Below are 18580 nucleotides of genomic sequence, written 5' to 3' on the forward strand. Positions count from 1 at the left end.
AACCCTCAGACACGCTAAAACACACATGCCGGGTTTACAGCCCCGCAGCCGGAGCAAAAGCCTCAGCAGGAGGAGAAACCGATACATACCTTGTGTAAACATTAGCAAAAAATGACGCTAGGAACAGAAAAGGCTCAACCTAGGAGAGGATTATCCCTGAGAAATGAATAGGGGCCAATTATGACTGCTCTGTTGTATTGCCAGTATCTGGCTCAAGAGCTGTCAGACTGAGATGCCTGAGGGCCTGGACGGGATGTAGTAGTTGGGGTGGGGGTCCTCAGGAGGCTTGATTTAGAAAGAGGGGCCCTCTGACTGGTAAACCAAGGTGAGTCTCCCAACTAGATGTTGGTGCTCATCTGGCCTCCCAAGTTCAAGACAATTAGCTCAAAGAACTCAAAGAAGCCTAATGGTAGGCTCACAAAAACAACCATGTCCAACCAAGGGTGTTGAGATCAGATTGAATGCTATTCCTGTCATTTGCTGAAAAAAAATTCTACAGCTCACAGATACATTTTAATCTTCACGCTGCAGTGTGCATCCTCCCCATCAGGAATGTCAAGGTTGTCCTATTTGTTTCAAAGGCTATGCATCTGATTTCGCTACAACTGTAGGTCCTAGAAAGATTCAATCATCAAGTTCCCTCCCTTCTTGACTTCCTATTCAACCACAAACATTGAGAAAAGGTAGACGAGGTCAGCTCTTGTCAGAGTGGGATCCTGTTGGTAGCCCAGTAGAGGTGAGGGCCTGTGAAATGAGCTTATCTGGCCCCTGATAAGAGCAGGATACCCTCAGGAATGGTCTAAATTCAATACACATGGCTGCTACAGCGGCTATTTTCTGAGAAGTGGGTGTTTGAAAAGGAGCTAGATTTAGCACTGCGGTTAGTTTTGGCTGATCTCGACCGGTCCAGCCGACCACAGCCTCACGTAGGATAGCAGTGCCTGTGGCCAACAGTAAAAAGGATGTGCTACAATGTCATAGTTTGTGGTTCGGATCCCCAGACGTCACTAAGAGAGCAATTACGATCAGCAACCTCAACTCCTAAATCATTTAGTCAGGTTTATTGCCACACAGGAAGCTGTCTTATTACCTCTGGAAGCTACACAGAGATTTACTGAGCTGCTGTTTGATGGCGGCATACAACAAAGGGACGATGTTTGTGTGTATATGCATGCCAAACCATGCTGATTGGGACAATATCAGTCATTAGTAGTCCAGCGCTGTCTGCATGCAAAAGCAGCACAACAAACCCTGAGGTTTAGATACAAACAAGATGTGTTTGGCACTCAACATTTGGACTCACATTAATTATGATTTTTTTTTGCACCTTTAATAACCTCTTTGATCAAACAGATGACACATAGATTAATTGCTCATTTTATTTTATAGTTCAGCAGTTCATTGCTTTGTAGTTGTGTACAGTTTGTAGGGATAGTTAGGATTTTTTACAAGGTACGGTAGCAAGCACGAGTACTGGCACAGAGGTTAAGCAATGTACTGCTGTGGATGGGTGCAGCAGCAAAACATGTTCTAGCCACCAAAAAAAAACCTTATCAATTTAAGTGTGTGCTGTATTTATATATTTGCCACTTTACTTTCCCACGAAACTGCCGTGTTTAATTTCATGTGAGAGGAACTGAAGATGTTCTATGCTCTTGTTAAAGTGGTGTTACCAAAGTCTTTTTTTGCTCAATTAAATATATTTTGCTACTACTCCTGGCCGTTTCTCCAAACTGAGGGTGTGTCAACCGCCATCTACTGTACATAATACGCTATTGTTTTGTATTGGTAAGTTCCTCACAGAATCCCACTCCACATGAAAAAAGCCTATCCCTTTAAATGTCTTCAGAGTGGTTGTCTGTCATTCTGGTGTTATTAGTGATGCTTGCTGCTTGACTGCAGGTATGGTAATGTTGATTGGTTAGCTCCTCTGGCCTTCCCTTTAGCGCAACCAAGAAGAAAAGTCCATAGACTGTATAGCAGAAGTGAATGTAGTACTATCCTTTTGAATTCTCAAATTTGGCATTTTTGCTGTCACAATCCTGTTTTGATGCACAAGCACGGAGTGGATAGCTGGGAAGACACTATGTTATCAGCCTTTTGTCTATTTTAATATAAATTGAAAAAGATATACCGAATAAACATCATGCTGTATTAAAGAAGACTTGAAACTAGCAATTGTGACCATCAACTTATCAGGAAAATGTTTACTGAGGTAGTGAATTAAGTGTAGCGTGAACTTCCCCCAAGGTCATTTTTTTCCCCATTGATTTCTATAAAGCTTGCCTTATTTTTACAACCAGTGGAGGCGCCCCCTGCTGGCCACTAGAAAGAATGCAAGTTGAAGGCACTTCTCACAGAGGCACTAGGCTGTAGACATTTAAACATGTTCATTTAAGTATTTCTGGATGTCTGACAAAAACAACCTGTCAGATTTATTGTAGAAATTTCCATTTGGTAAGAATTATTTAAAAGACATAAGACTGATTTATTTGGTAATCTTCTTTAAAATATGACGCAGTGTGTTTGATGAAATTATCATTTATGATTGATAGCTTTTACAGTTAAAATCTCACATAGATCAAACCCTGATACCGAGAGAGATAATCAACATAACAAGCCTCTGCACAAAAAAACCCACAGTTACTTCATTACACTTCCTAAACTTGCCAAACACTAGCTGAGGAGAGTATCAGTATCAACACCAAGCTGACAGTGTCTGCTCTGGGGCTCTGGTGTTATCAGTCTGAGTCATGTCACATAAATCAAAGTTCCTTCCACTGCCATGATGGCTTCCCACTCTGCAGCCAAAACATCTGGCTGTAGATGCCTGGGCCTGAGCTGACAATATAACTGGCACAGATTGCAATTCCTGCCGATGGCCCTTTTCATAAAAATGCATATAGTAAGAACACACACACAATCTGAGCTGCAGAGATGGTCTTGTTATGTGATGCAGATGGACTGCAGGCACAGCTCGCCCTCCGGCTGCTGTCCATGCCTCTCTGATTGATTCTGTCTTTCCTGTTTAGCCATTAAAAGATCGGTGTGGTTGGACAAGCAGCTTGTGAATGAATCACAAACACACACACACACACACACACACACACACACACACACACACATTCTGCATGCAATGTGTATCTGCTGGCTTTGCTTCTGGAGCTCACAGTTATGCCTGTCTGTGTTTATTTGTTGGTCACTGATCTGATGATAGAGGGCTTGCATGGTATGTTTTGTGTGTGTGTGTGTGTGTGTGTGTCTGTGAGGTGGTGAGTGTGTGGGGGCAGGTGGGAATGTGGATGCGTGGGTGTGTTGGCAACATGAGCCCTCTTGTGTACGGTCTGTATTTGGAGGTCCACTCATGCTACATGTTTGAGTGGCATGGTGTCGTGGCCATGCTGTGAGCCTGTGTTCAGTACACATGGTCTTGCCCTAAAAATAAAGTCGTGGAGACCTATACCTCTGCTCAGTCTTTCCAAAATAAATTTTCAGATGGTTGTGTAACAGGAGTGTTACTGTCACAGCCAACTTTGGTACACACACACGCACAGAGACCAGTGTATATATAACCTTCTCAGTAATTAGCCTTCACAAAGTAACCTTTGGCCTTAATGTCATCCTGTATGACAAATGAAGTAGCAGCAGCAACATGAAGAGTGGTCATTACTGTATGTTTAGGCATCTACTGGAAGAGGAGACGTGGCATGCGTCCCATGCGTGTGTCTCGACTCACTGATCTGGGTTCTGGCCACCCAATGGCAATTTTAGTCCATCTTTATCTTTAAACTTATGCGTGCCAATGGTTAGCCCAGTCGCCAGGAAAATGTTGGCATTGTATGTTTACAGATTCATTGATACATGATTTGAAATTTATTTGGCACCCTTAAGCGCAACCAAGTGGTACAAAGATGCCCTGAGCCTTTAGATAATAATGCACAAACTGCTGGGTATCAAGCTATGGCATACATGTAACCTTTTTGATACTTGTTGATATTTGTTGCTATGTACCAAACCCTTTCCTTGCATTGGTCAATTTTGAAATTTTGGTCAATTTTGTTTCCACAACATGTCTTCATTCAGACTAGCTAAAACATCCGTTTAAGTGGATTTTACATTTCAATGTTTTTTTTTACTGTTTACAACTTGATTTACAATCTTGATGTGAGTAATCACCTGGGGAAGTTTCATATATCTATTAGTTATCCTGTTCCCCTTAAATAAAATGGCTGTACATCAAAACATGGCTCTGGAACTATTTAAACAGGTTCTCTGCAGGTTTCAACAAGTCAAATTTTAGACTTTTTTAAACCATAATGAATACAATTTAAGACCCATTTCACATCCATACTGGCAAAAAAAAGTACAAAAGACATGAAGGAAAATCAAATTAAATTGTTCATTCTGGAGACAAATCGTTGAACTTGCATCTTACACAAGTAATTTGGCTTTGCTGTGGGCTTTCCTTAAGTTTTCTCCGCTGCTATGCTAGCCAGTAACCATGGTTGGGCTCAATAAATTGTGACCGGGCTACACAGGTACTTCGTTGCGTTTTGTAGTTATGTTATGGCGTCCTCAAAAAACAAAACATTGAAAAGCGAGACTGAAGTTTATGCATTTGTTTAAATGAAAAAAAACATTTATACATTTTTAAGACCTTTAAAAATTGTTTTTAAGACATTTCATGAGATTTTAAGATCATTTTAGACATTTTATGGCCTTCAAATGATTTGATTTAAGACGTTTTAAGGATTTTTAAGACCCCGCAGATACCCTGTTAAAATTTCCTTGCATTTTTTAAAAGAATAGATATATCTATAAAGTCAGTTATAACCATTCTCATGTCTGTGCTTTCAGTCTGAAGCTAGAATCAGGAGGTGATTACCTGAAGTTTGGTGAGATAGTTAGCTTTCCTCCCTCCTGGTACAAGTAAAAATTCTGTTGGTCTTCAGATTAAGTAAAGAAATGTTTTTAATCAAATCATTTATTAGTATGCTTGTGTTTTGTATATATATTTTCTTACCTTTGAATCAGGCAAAGCTGTTTTCACCTTCTCCCAGTCTTTATGCTAGACTAAGCGAATGGCCTCCTGGTTCTTGCTCCATAGTTTGATGCTACTGAACATTGTTATTATTATTACAACTATTGATGCTATATTGCATATTTGAAGCGCATGTTGTCGGGAGATAGGAGACAATTTAGCCAAATCGTTGTATTGAACTTTATTTAATTTATTCTTTTCACTAAGTGGGAGATATCTACAGGAGGCAAACAATAGCCTGTGACATGATGTGAAGCTCGGACATGAGTGTTATTGATCCTAATATCTAATTTTCAGCAAAAAAGTGAATATATGTATTTTCTCAAACTGTTCCTGATTCGTAACTTTTTGCTGCAGGTGGAAGACAGTGACATCTTTTGTTTTAGAATAAAATTTAAAAAATTGTAAGGATTGTGTGTTATTTACAGATATTTTCTTTGCAAGGAAACATGACAACAAGTATATGTTTCTTTTAAATGTAATGTTGAGTCAAACTCTACAATCACCAGTGATTTATTTAAGAGTATATTACAAGGTATTGGAAGCAAATCGAATAGCTTGCATGTACATTAATATATATATTTTTTTGTTTACTGTATGTGTATGTGCAAAAAGTAGTATACAACAGTGTAATTGGTGAGTATTATAAACTTTTAAGAAGGCTTGTGTAATATTATGGGTAAGATAACCTATCCTTGCCTGTAGCTCCCAGTGGACATGACCATGAGAAACAGCTTCATCATTAAAGAGGAGTTTCAAAAAGAACTGATAAGATATTAACTTTGGACACTGGGTGCCTCCCCTTCTTCACTGTTCCAAGGGAGGATGGTTTAGTGGTGCTGATAGTGCTTGTGTGTCCTTCCTGCTACATACTGGTTCATTTAAGTCCTGTTTTGTTCTACACCTCAAAGTGACAGGCAGGCCAGTCACTCCTCACCCTCCCTGAGATCTCTCCATTCACACCTGCAAAGATGCCCAAGGAAAACATGAGCTGGAGAGGCCTCACCATCACTTTTTATTATACCTGCACACTCAACACATACTCCCATACACTGTATCTTCTCTGTCTGTGCTGATAGCTTAATGCTTACTCACCCTGTCCACTGACACACACACACACACACACACACACACACACACACACACACAAAATTCAGGAAGAGACAAAGTTGCTGAGTGCAAGTGAGTCCAATTGAGTGCCATACTTTATGGGATCTTGAATGGTAAATCCATACTGTTTGGTGGTCTTTTTTCTTATTTCACTAAAACATACACTCACCGCCACTTTGTTAGCTAGCACAGTGTACCTAATATAGTGGACAGTGTGGTCTTCTGCTGCTGTAGCCCATCAGTTTCAAAGTTGGACATTTTCTGCGTTTGGTGATGGTCTTCTTCATACATTGGTTGTAGCGAGTGGTTATTGGAGTTACTGTTGCCTTTCTATCATCTCTAACCAGTCTGACCATTCTCCTCTGACCTATGGCATCAACAAGGCATCAAGGCTCACTGGATATTTTCTCTTTTTCTGACCATTCTCTGTAAACCCTAGAGATGGTTGTTTGTGAAAATCCCAGTAGATCAGCAGTTTGGGAAATACTCAGAGCAGCCTGTCTGGCACCAACAACCACGACACGTTCAAAGTCACTTTAATCACCTTTCTTCTCCATTCTGATGCTCGCTTTGAACTTCAGCAGCTCCTATTCACCATGTCTACACACCTAAATATATTGAGTTGCTGCCATGTTACTGGCTGATTAGATATTTGCGTTGACAAGGTGTATATATTTCAGTAATAATGAACTCACACAAACTGCATCGACCACGAATACAGTCAATATGTATCCAAAACATAACTGAATCTTGAAATTGATGTATTCAGTGTTCATTGTGGAATTAGTTAGACATTTTAGGAATTGTGCATATTTGCTTTCTAGAGTTACACTACGTTACATTTACCTTGGAAATCAGAAGTTGGAGCTAGGAATGACATCACACCAGAGCTGACTGTGTTCCAGTACAAGATAGAAAACCAGATCAAGCTGTGGGGGAAGTGGGGTTTGCCATAGCTTAGCTTACCACAAAGACTGGAAACAGGAGGAAAGAGCTTACCTGGCTCTGTCCAGGAGTAACCAAATCTGCCTACCAGTGCCTCCAAAGTTCACTTATTATATTATCTCTAGCCTTTTTCATCCATAAAAAAAGTGTGAAAAAATTTGTAAATTTTGACAGAGCAAGCTATTTCCTGTTGTTTCCAGTCTTTATGCTTACTTAGTGTACAGATATGAGAGTGGTATAGAAGAGTCAGCACATTATGTAATAGGCCTCGTGTAACATTTGAAAAACTGTTCTGTATTACTGTATTTTGGATGTATATGTATCTTGATGGTCTATATGTCAAGAAAGAAAATTCCTGATGCTCCTCGGTGTCCTGGTACAGTAACTCTCTGTGTCCACACTATGCATTCATTACTTTATGGTCTGTCTCAGAGGACTGTCTAGTGTTCCTCCCTGGAGTTTTGCCCTCCACGGTGTACAGTGCAGTCCTCTACCTCTCCATGATGAGAGAGCGGCCTGGTGAATGAGCACCAGCAGACTTGCATCGTAGCACTCCCATCTATTTCTATCTGTCTGTGGCCTGGCTGCTGCTCCGACTGACCCGCAGCCTTTTCTAATTTGGTGATGAGCTGTAAAGTGACCTGCCTGCCCCGACGTCCGGGTGGCTGGAGCGAGAGTGGGATTCCAGGGATTTCCTTACCATGCAGTCTCTTGAGCTGGACGGGTGATACTGTATACACACCCCAACCCTGTCACCCCACCATCTCCTCCTCCTCGGACCCACGGGGAGACCAAGGCTCCAGCTCTCAAGTGCACCATGGCATTGTCCTGTCCACCCTCCCTGCCCCTGGGTAAGCTGAGATGCCAGGAATAATTGATGATGATGTAGGCCATGGTATCTGTCCAGGCAGGGCAGCAGACACTTTCTCCCACCTCCTGCTGAGGGGTTACCGTCCTGCCACCTCCATTTGCGCTAATTGGTTTAAAGTCACTGCTGCTCTACAACTGAGACTCACCCTTTTCATGTATGTCATTAAGTTCTTATGTATTTCATCTAGCTCATTAGTGAATTTGATACAGTGGTAATCCTCCTCCACTCTAAATCCCAAATATTGTATGTCTCATCTAGTATAATATGAGTATGGTATGTCTGAGAGGTGAGAATGTTATTTAATCAGCTTCATATGTTAAAATTGCTGTGCTGGACCCCAGTTATACACCAAATGTGACAAGGTGTGTCACTGATGAGGGATAGTTAGGCCAAAATGTTAACATTTATTTTTCTCAATAAGTGTAAGTGTTCATAAGGTATTTCCCTTCTAGCTTCATCAAAAATTAAAATGATTACTTAACTTAATTTTGGAGTGTATTATGTCCCCTTGAGATTATTTAGGTTTCTAACTCAATGTGCTCCATATGTTATGCACTTTCTCCCACTAAGCCACCTGTACTCCTTATTGTTTCATTTCAGAGTGCAGGGGGACTGGCTGACTCTAATCCACAGAAGAGGTTTAAAACACTCTGGTTTCATCTAATCTTCCAGCTCAGACCTAGCCGAGCTTGAAACCCGCTTTCTCCATGATAGGAATGGACAAATAAAGGTCTCTCCCAGCAGTTCTATGAAAGGGGTCTGTGTGCTCTGTGGATTAGGGCCCTGTGTTTTCTCTGTCTCTCTTTCTCCATTAGACTGAAAAGGATGGGGGGAAAAAATAAAGACTCTCCTGTTCTTGCAGTATTGTGAGGCTTTGCAAGTTCTTCGCTCTGTTCTGAAGTTTTTTCTTTAGGTAGTTGTGTACTGTTATATAGAAATAATAACATCATCATAATCTCTTGTGGTCTTTTTATTTTTATATATTTTTTTCAGTTTTTGTTATCTACTCAATATTTTCAGAACCCATTTATCTGTGAGCGACACTTCATAATAAACCTATGAGAAAGTAATTAACACATATACGCAGGCAGTCATACCAGTGGAAAGACTGAGGGGGACTACGCGATAAAGAGAGAGAGAGAGAGAGAGAGAGAGAGAGAGAGAGAGAGAGAGAGAGAGAGAGAGAGAGAGAGTTTTCTATACAGGCACTTTCTTGGGCAGCTCATGTGGTCTAAATAGAGGTCCTTCCACTCCGGCGCATGTCTTGTATCTCCTCCTCGCAGAGCTTCTGACAGCTTCCTAAGCACCGGTGTGTCACTGAAATGGTATTTTGTGAAGTTTTGTTAAAGCTTCTTTTTTAATCCCGTGACCCTACTTTACCGGGCGATAACGCCTGTCATGTAGAAACGAGGTATATGTGTCGTTCTTAGCTGCTGCTGTAGGTATTCGCTAGCTTGTTGCTAACATGAGACTGATAGTTTGAACTAGTCCAGCATTCAGCCCAGCATTTTACTTCATGCTCTTTATTCAGAATGAAAACTGATGTGAGTATAAAGCAACTGTACTGTATAACTACTGTACAATTAACAGACAATTAATAGTAACATAAAAAGCAAAACAACAGCTGTGAAACAATACAACCACTTGTATGTAGAGTGCTTAAATTGTAACTTTTGTAACTCACTCTTATATGACTGCACCGCATTGTAATAATACACAAGTTGATGCTCATTTAGAAAAAAGCGATGACTTTTAGCATTACTAATCAGTGAGCTACATGTAACTTATGAGCCAATTACCAAAATTACAGAAACTGCCTAATTAATAATAATTTTGAATGAAGTTTGGTGTGAATGTTAATAGGTAAGCTAATGAAATGTCTGGGAACCAGCTGTAACTCGAGATATTTTCTCTTTACATTTTGCACTCACTGTAACTAAGAAGGCTGCCACACACATCCTATTATTGTATGTCTGATAAGTGTATTTTTAATTAGATCAAGTTCAGAGGCAATATTTTTATTACGATTTATATTATTTGTATTATGTTAGGCTGGGCAATATGGCCAAAGTTCTCTATTCTGATATCGGTAATTTAACATTTCAATAACAACATATATTATGATATAGAATGTTTCTGGTGATTAAATAAATTAATAATGCATATGAAACAAGAACATGATAAAGTTCACTTTGTATACCTGATGAATGAAATACTTAATGATATAAAGTATTGAATATTTTCTCAGGGATCATGGATAAGGTGTTGAAATATAGTAAATGTTTCCATAATGACACATAAGAGTTTGGCTGCTGTCTTTTTAACATTGTGACGCAGTTGAAGAAATGATACAGAAAAATGAATATGAAAGACATTACCTTACCTAATATCTATCATATTCAAATAGTTGATTAAAGGATTACATTAAAGGATTACATGCCTCATGGACCTGTGCATGCAGTGCTTTTTAAGTCAAAAGTTGATCATAGAGCTCCTATATTTAGCGTACAGTGTCCCCATTGACGACTTAAGGGCTTCTCAGACCAAATGGCCACCGGTATCACTGTGCTCCAAAACCTATTATTACCAAAATAAATTTTCTTCGTGTTGGGCAAAGCCCTCAAAGTTCAACCTGGTCAAACTTTGGGCACAATGCACTTGAGGTGTGCACCACACCCAGCGGCGAATGCAGCTCAAACTGTTTTGTGTCTAAATTAGCCCATGAGAGCTGTATTAGCTTTGGGTTTTTTTCAGCTTTGTCCGGTTGTAGGAGCTTGGTTGAAGAGTCTTGGCTAAACTCCGGAGGCTGGTGACCATGTGGGCTACAGATACTTAACACGCTGTCAAACTTCTCATCGTCTATTACTTAGTCTGCTGTCACTCATCACACCCCTGGAGATGACTGACAGTTTTCACACTGGGGGGTGTGCTGTTTGACAAAGTGTAACATGTTGTTGTTTTTCATGGTCTTTGTCCCCTGTTGCATGGTGAGATTATGGCACAATAAACATTTATTTGTTTTCATATCTTTGCTGTATGGACAGCAGAATCCCTATGGATTGGAAGCCTACACCCGTTTTGGAGATGTATGATGACACTTTAGCTATCGACCCTCTTGTGTCCCTTTATCCTCACATGGAGGAAATGGGTGATAATGCAAACAGATAAGGCTCCTGGTAGCTGTTGACCACAGTCAGGACCTCCTAAATCAGTACCCTCTGACACAGTGCTCCATCAGTGGCTGCCTCAATGACACCCGCAAGGCATTGAGCTCTTATCTGCTATGGCCCCTGCTTAGCATTCACGCCATTCACGCGAACAATACCACCTCTTCCCACTCATTGGATCTGTGACTGACAGTGGGTGTTGGTGCACTTGTGTCTGACTTCAGGCTCTATCTGACGCTGGGCTGTTTATCCAGTCCAGATAACCCCACCAAGACACAATAAAGGGCGTGTGTCTTCCTCGCCACTTCCCGTGTTGTTTGTCTAACTGGACTTTTATAATGGACCTCGCTCTCTATTTGGCACATTGGTTTCCTCCTCAGAAGGATCTGTATTAGTTGGGGGAGGGCTAGAGCAGAAAGGCTGACTAATGATCATAGAGCCAGCTCACCACCCACTGACCAGCCAGTGAGGTGGAAGTGCCCCCTTGGCGAGACGGTGAAAAGCAGGGAAACCGCAGATAAGACCATTGCCTGCAGAATGACTAATAGCTGAGCTATGATGTAGCAGCATTTGTCGGATTTGAGGTCTTTTAGGCTTATTGGCAAAGACGTGACAGAAAAGGAATACTATTGGTTTGAAAAATGATAATGTTGGCTTTTCATAGGAAGGTCTATCTAGAATGCAGCTTTTGAGTTATGTGTAATCTACTTCAGTTTTCATCATGCAGCTCAGATCTCATATTTGATGAGTCTGATATCAGCAGGGGATCTTGGGATCCCATGCCTCCATAATGGCTCCTGTGAAGCTGGGGCATTATAAAGCTTCTATAATAAACCCCTGTGATCAGTATATCCCTCCCTCCCTGCTCTTATTTATGAATGGCAGAATTTGACAAGGGGGCAGCTCAGGTGGGTAGCTGCCGATCACATGATACCAGCACTAAAGAGCCAAGCGTGGAATGTGGACAGGACCTCGAGTCAAAAAAAACAACTTTGATGCCCCATATCATAACGAATACCCTCTCTGTCCCCTCCCTCCTCAAGCCCTCATATGTGCAGCAATGTTGAGGAGGAGAACGGGTGCTTCAGTTGGGGCGGGGGGGCATAGATAGTGGCTGCGTTTGATCTGAAGGTCGCCAGCCCCTTGCTGGTGTTGAGAGATCCTTGGCGGACGAGACTGGCTCTTATTTAATAACATGAAGGGGAAGCGGACCTTTCTCTCATAATTAGGCCTAATTACCCAGTAGGTGTGGACAGACAGCCCAAGAAGAGACAAACTGCCTTTATCCATGGACTTAGAGTCAGATTACTCCAGAGCTGTCTTATCTGTTACAGGGCCAGCAGGAGCCTCAATCCTCCTCTCCTGCCTCTTCCCACTGGTTCCCATATTCAGCTCAGGTATATTAATCAGTCCGTCTGATTTATTATGCCCTGTCCAAGACAAGTGTAATTAAGCCTAGCTAGTTACTGAGATTTTTCCTGTGGACATATTAAATAAGACAGTTCACTGACCTATTGGGTACTTCTTATCTATTGCTCAATCACTTTATGAAAGCTTCTTGGATTCATTAAAACTGCTGGGTGCAGAGAATTTAGATAGAACAAGTTACTTGTCCTTGAGAATCTGTGACCCTGGGGATCACATCTACCCCAGCTACTTATGCGCTTTCCATTTACCTCAGAAGTCAGATCTGGGATTGATGTCACAATAGAGTTGACTGCGTTCCTGTAAAACAAGTCGAAAAAACTATTATGTCATTGCTATAGCCAGCTTAGCCATTGTTAGCAATACCAGTTTATAACCATGCATTAAGCGGTATTTTGCACATACATACACTGTAGCAAAATGTCCACAGATGGAACTTGGACAACACTGTGTTTACTGCTGATGTAACGAGGCACAAATGCAGATAAACAGCATATCAATATAGCTTTCTTTATTGTTGATGTACAGAGCAGTCCTCTTCGGTTTTGAGGTTTGGTTCAAACGGTTGAAGTTACACCTGCCAGGACCATGACGTGATGCCATGGGGCCCAAAAAGAATTTTCCTATAGAATTGAAATAGAGACATCTGTAAATCAGAGGATACATTTTTTTTTAAATGTCACAATTGCCGCAAAATGACTTGTTTCAATATTAAAATTTAAAATCATACAGTACAGTAATAATTGAAAAGTCTAGAAGAGCTGCAAAATTAAATTATTTTATCCCCATTTAAGCTAATGGAGTGCCATAAAGGAAGTAGCTGGCTCGGCTGGTGGAAGTCTATAATGTGCTTGCTGTATGGGCTCGATAGATCCAGAGCAGTGGTAGAAGATCCAGGTATATTTATGCAAGGAAGATAAACTTTTTACCTTATGTGCCACTGAGCAACTTTCACAGGAATGAGTTGGCCTCCCCCTTCAACAAAGTATCCGGTTCTCTTTATACATATTTGCTTGAGAGGGCATTCCAGTTGAGATTTCCAATTTGGAACTTGGAAATTTTGACTTCCCATTCCAAATGAAACACACCATTAATGCTGCTGCTTGAGCAAGTACTGTATCTTTGCAGTCACTAGAGACGTCAAATATACAAGCTTGACAAGTGACTGACTTGATTGTTTGCTCCACTGTCACTCTCTGTTAGCAAGGAACAATTTAAGGGTCCTTGCAAATAGATTAGAGTAACATCCTGCCACCGTCTTGTTTGTTTACAGTACCTGTCTTTCCCTTCCTGAGCTGCCTGCATGTTTGTATTTGGGTTTGTGGGTGACTCGCCTGTAAGCCACCACAACAGACCCATTGTTGTGGGCAATTCAGAAAACTCTGGAAATGCTGACGCCTGGAAAACAGAAGGAACAGTCAATTGAGGAAGTAGTGGCAGGGGAAAGTAGCCATTATAACCATCTATTGGATATTTGGTTATATTGTCCCCAGATGACATCTCCATCACTGTCCCCAACTATTGTGTGTGATTGACAGTGAGTTGTTATAGTTCAGATAATGAAAACAGACAGTTTCAGGCTGCTGAGTCTGTGACTCAGTGTCATAAAGGCCTGTAGCAAGAGGACAATAAGGGACGCTTAATCCACCTGTTATCAGGGTGAGCCTCACCTTGTCACAGGACAGGACTCTGGCTCAGGAATGCAGCCTTACCCATCCATTCAGAGCTTTACTGATAGACCCTCACAAAAACACTGTTGACATTTTTTGCCATTTTTTTCATACCATACAAAAACAAGTCTGTACAGTTGTACAATCGGCCAAAGTGTTTCCTGCTGGTTTAGTTCAGAGATGAGTGATGGTCAATATATGCTGATATGCTCTGAACCACTCCAGATATAAGCCAACTGTTTATTTTGGTCATTTTACATATTTGGATGGATATTAGCACTATCTTTTCTATAGTGAGCATAGAAAAAAAAGCTCAATTTTGCAAACATGCAGTCTGCCTATAGTGGTAAATTGATAGTTAAGCCCATGGGATGTCTGTGGCCCTCTGAGTCCATCAGTTGTGTGCTTAATTAGGCAGGCTGGACAGGGGTCTCTGCTTCTCCGCTTCACAGATTCACATGGACAATTTAACCACTAACCTCCTGAAATGAGTTGCTCCTGAATGCCTCAGGCTCCAGTTTCAGCGTCTACTGATTGCAGGGAGCAAAGGTTGTGATAAGTAAAAGTGGAGGAGGGGGTGACAGTGTGGGTGCGCTGAGGTTGTATTCATTAACTCAGATGATCTTAATCATAGTTATACAGATATTGCAAATTTACACTTCTTACACGTTGGTTTTTATACAGATTTAACAAGACATATCATGTCTTAGGTAATGTAATTTAAAGGTATTGTTAGTTGAGCATGTTAAATGTTTCAGTCATGCTAAGCTAAGCTAATTGTCTCCTTGCTCCAGCTTTCTTTGGAAGAGTGGCATCAATCTTCTCATATGCAAATAAACATTTTCCCTAAAAGTCAAAGAATTCCTATAAGATGAAGCTCGTTTCACTGTATTATTGTGCGCTGCTTTACTTCTAAAAGGTGTAGTTGTGCGGTGAGGCTAATTTTGGAAAAGTCATATTTAGGTTTGGTCCCTTGTTGAGTTGACGAACATGTAATTGCAGATGAACAAATAGAAAAATAATTTCAGTGTGGTGAGGGAGGAATTCACCTAGCAGCCTAAGGGCTGGCAGCCAGTTAGACCTGCAAGACATTTAGCTTAATTAGTAGGTAATTGTTCAGTTTGTATTTGAGTGGGTGGTTGTTTTCAAACTCATTGTCCGTCCCTTGTTTCCAATAACACTGAGAAAAGATGCATAATCCTGAATTTAACTACTCTGTTATGGTATAAAACTTTTGAATGTAAATTCACTGGATATTGGTTTAAACAGGTTCAAGTCACCTGTGATTCTTATGCTAAGCAGTTTTGAAAATGGATGGATAGGTGGATATTGCCTATCCGCAGCCAATGACTAGAGTCACTCCCGTGTGATTTGTACTGTAATTTAATGTTGACGCATAATTTCCTTGCAGCATACCTGCGGTCGGTTGGGTTTCCTCAGCAGCCCAGCCTACAAACGACATAAAAGCTTGAGCTGTTACTTCTGCCTCTGGGACAACGGCTGTTGATCACAAGAGGAGTGAGAAGCCAGAATCTCCGTCTGTTTACTGTAATTAAGCTGTCAGGGGTTGTGATTTATGACGTATTGAGTAAGAGAGGTGTTATCAGGTAGACTGGAAAGAGGAAGACGGAGAGAGGGCCACAGGGTTTGTAGCTACTAACAATAGAGAAAATACAGACAGTGCATTAAACACAACTGTCTGCTGTGTGGAGGAGAAAGGCTTCAAGGCAAAATGGAGCAACTTTCTGACAGTCTTTGCTTAATGTTTGTGCAAAAACAAAATGAGATGACAAGGTTTCCCATCATTTTAGATTTTAGGCCTTCATTTAACTTTCATCTTATTGTATCCCTCTGAAAGAGTGAAATTACCTGTTATAATAGACATTTATCATTTCTGCTGAAAAGGCACTGTAAAAACAAATCAAACTGCATGTTCCACTTCTAATCAGTCAGAAGTAACTCATCTCTTTTCTTGTTGTCTGTTTCAGTGGATGTAATAACATGGGTTTGCAGCCTCATTGTATCCATACTGCATGACCCAGGGATGTCTCGTCCTTCTCCGTCCCCCATTTACACCCTAAGGGGGGCTGGTGGGGCCCTCAACACCCTCCACTTTAGCTGCCATGGAGAGGACACTCCCCTCCTGTTTTCTGGGTGAGTCTTTTATCTCCTCTACATTTTCTAAAGATATTTTTTTATGTCATCCTCTTTTTCTGAGGAGATCTGACTATTTTTGTATACATTACGTCTTTCATAAGAGACACATAGACAGGTTTGTTTGTTTGCAGGTGTTCAGCCAGGCAAGCAGAAACGGGTAAAGGGTTTGAATGTGAAAGAGGTGTTATTAAAGCACCACACTTTACACTTTGTTTCTATAGGTGTAAGTGAGAGCAGGATGATATTGTATATACTGTCATGAGTTGTGTAAGCTGCCTTCATAAAGCACCCTGTTGGGTTTTGCAGGACAGCGAAGGGTGCCGTTCATATGTGGAACCTGAACACCAGGAGGGCTCAGAAGGTCGTAGAAGGCCATTCTGGTAGCTCGGTCGTCTGGGTCAGCACACTGCAGGAGAAAGACACACTGATCAGGTGTGGACAGTTCTTTTAACCCTAACTGTTTCTGTCAGAGCATGTGGGAATGTAAAATATTACTCCTTTTGGTGTTTCTAACTTAGGAATTCACTGTTGTCTTTTAAATTATCTTGAGACATTTTAAATACTTTTTTGTTTCTGGCCTTTCCCAAATGCAATTCAGTCAGGGACGGGACATGCAGGTGTGTCTCTGGGATCTGAGTGAAGGTCGTAGTGAGGTGACAGACTCTGTGTGGACCGGCAGTGTTGGATTCTGTCAGTGCTCAATGCTGGAGATGAGTCCAGGGACGTCTCTGCTGGCCTTTGCTGGACAGCAGGCAGAAGAGGTAAGACATCAGGAATGGAAACTCTAAATATTCCATCACTGTGGATGTGAGTGTGAATATGTGAATGTGTTTAAGTCCATTCATAAATAAGGGGCCAATCCATTTTCAGTGTCAGAACCTAACTGCTTGATTATTTCACCTCTGGGGTCATGATACAGTGAAGGTGATATTTCTGGGGTTCTGGTGTTGCCAGCAGATATCAAGGCCAGAATCTTTCTCAAGAAAATTGGCTGCAAGGCTGAGTGGCAGCACTGTATTATTATCATATTTTATAGAGATTTATCAATTTTGTACCCTGCTTCTCACCCAGTGCATGTTGTGTTGTGCTTAAGTTCCCTGCAATCTTGAAAAGGGATAAGTGCATATAGAAAATGTATGCTGGCAATGTCACTTTTCAAGCTAAACATTCACCAAAACTGCAAGATTTCCTGTGGAATTTTACTCTTCAGTGTGAAAATGAATGGCTTATGGTAATATATAAATAATGTATTATGACTAGGGCCGGGACTCGATGTATCTAATTAATTAGAGGCTTTGTAATTAATTAATCGAAATGAATCCCATTTTAATCGCATATAAATATTTGACCTGAGAACAGTGAGAAGTACACACATGGATTTTTAGTATACCATTGAATAATGACTGAATACTTAAGCTTATGCAACAAAAATAGTGTTTATTTTTTGTTCAAGTCCAACAGACCAGTGGAATTTTTGCCATTAAGTGTAGCAATAGCATATTTAGAAATATAGTACATTTCGGAAATTCAGGTAGCCTATAGGTAGGTAGACCTTCTGTAAACTATAATACTTTGTTTTTTTAAGTAAAACACAATACTTTCAAGTACATTCAGAACACTGGAAACCCTGACTATTAGAAAACATCTCTGTTGCTTCAGAGGCCATAACAGACTTTGTTGATTTACCAACAGCTGGTTTAAAAAAATCAGATTAATTTCAGTCCAACTCTCTCAATAACCTTGGCCAAAACAATAAAGAGTTCAACATAAAGTTCCAGTTGCACTAACAAAATGTCCCATCATCCACGGGGCCAACCAAAGCGGTCTCATCAGCTTCTTCGTTCATGTTCACTGTGGTTTGTTGTAATCTGAACTCATGAACGCTAGTTGGTGCTCCAGTATAATCGGTCCGCCTGAAACTCATCCAGTGAGAAACGTTCCACGGTGCAAAAATAAGTGCAATTAAAATGCGTGAGTTTTTTTAACGCGTTCATTTTGTGTAATTAATTAATCTTAATTAACGTGGTAAAGTCCCAGCCCTAATTATGACATTACAAATAAATCCCTATGTTCCATTCTATTCCATGTGTAATGCTGCAGTCAGGCTAAGGACTTTCTCAGTATAACATTGATAAATTCTATAGTAATATGTAGAAATGGCCAAATTTATATTTCTTGATTTCTGGTCAGTTTT

The 18580-nt window shown here is 40.7% G+C and overlaps 1 protein-coding gene across 2 annotated transcripts in view; it reads left to right on the forward strand.

Annotated features, from left to right (window-relative positions):
* The first annotated feature begins 9222 nt into the window (after nucleotides 1–9222).
* Nucleotides 9223–18580, forward strand: part of gnb1l (guanine nucleotide binding protein (G protein), beta polypeptide 1-like) — a 33526-nt gene continuing 24168 nt past the window's right edge. The window contains exons 1-4 of one of the 2 annotated variants that reach the window (XM_059336895.1): nucleotides 9223–9292; nucleotides 16218–16383; nucleotides 16693–16818; nucleotides 16985–17147. In XM_059336895.1, coding sequence (XP_059192878.1) covers nucleotides 16274–16383; nucleotides 16693–16818; nucleotides 16985–17147 — 399 coding nt within the window. In that variant the 5' untranslated portion in view covers nucleotides 9223–9292; nucleotides 16218–16273. The remainder of the gene's footprint in view (nucleotides 9293–16217; nucleotides 16384–16692; nucleotides 16819–16984; nucleotides 17148–18580) is intronic. The other variant, XM_059336896.1, reaches the window with a different exon arrangement.

Source organism: Centropristis striata, chromosome 7 (assembly GCF_030273125.1).
Source record: "Centropristis striata isolate RG_2023a ecotype Rhode Island chromosome 7, C.striata_1.0, whole genome shotgun sequence".
Lineage (NCBI taxonomy): Eukaryota > Metazoa > Chordata > Actinopteri > Perciformes > Serranidae > Centropristis > Centropristis striata.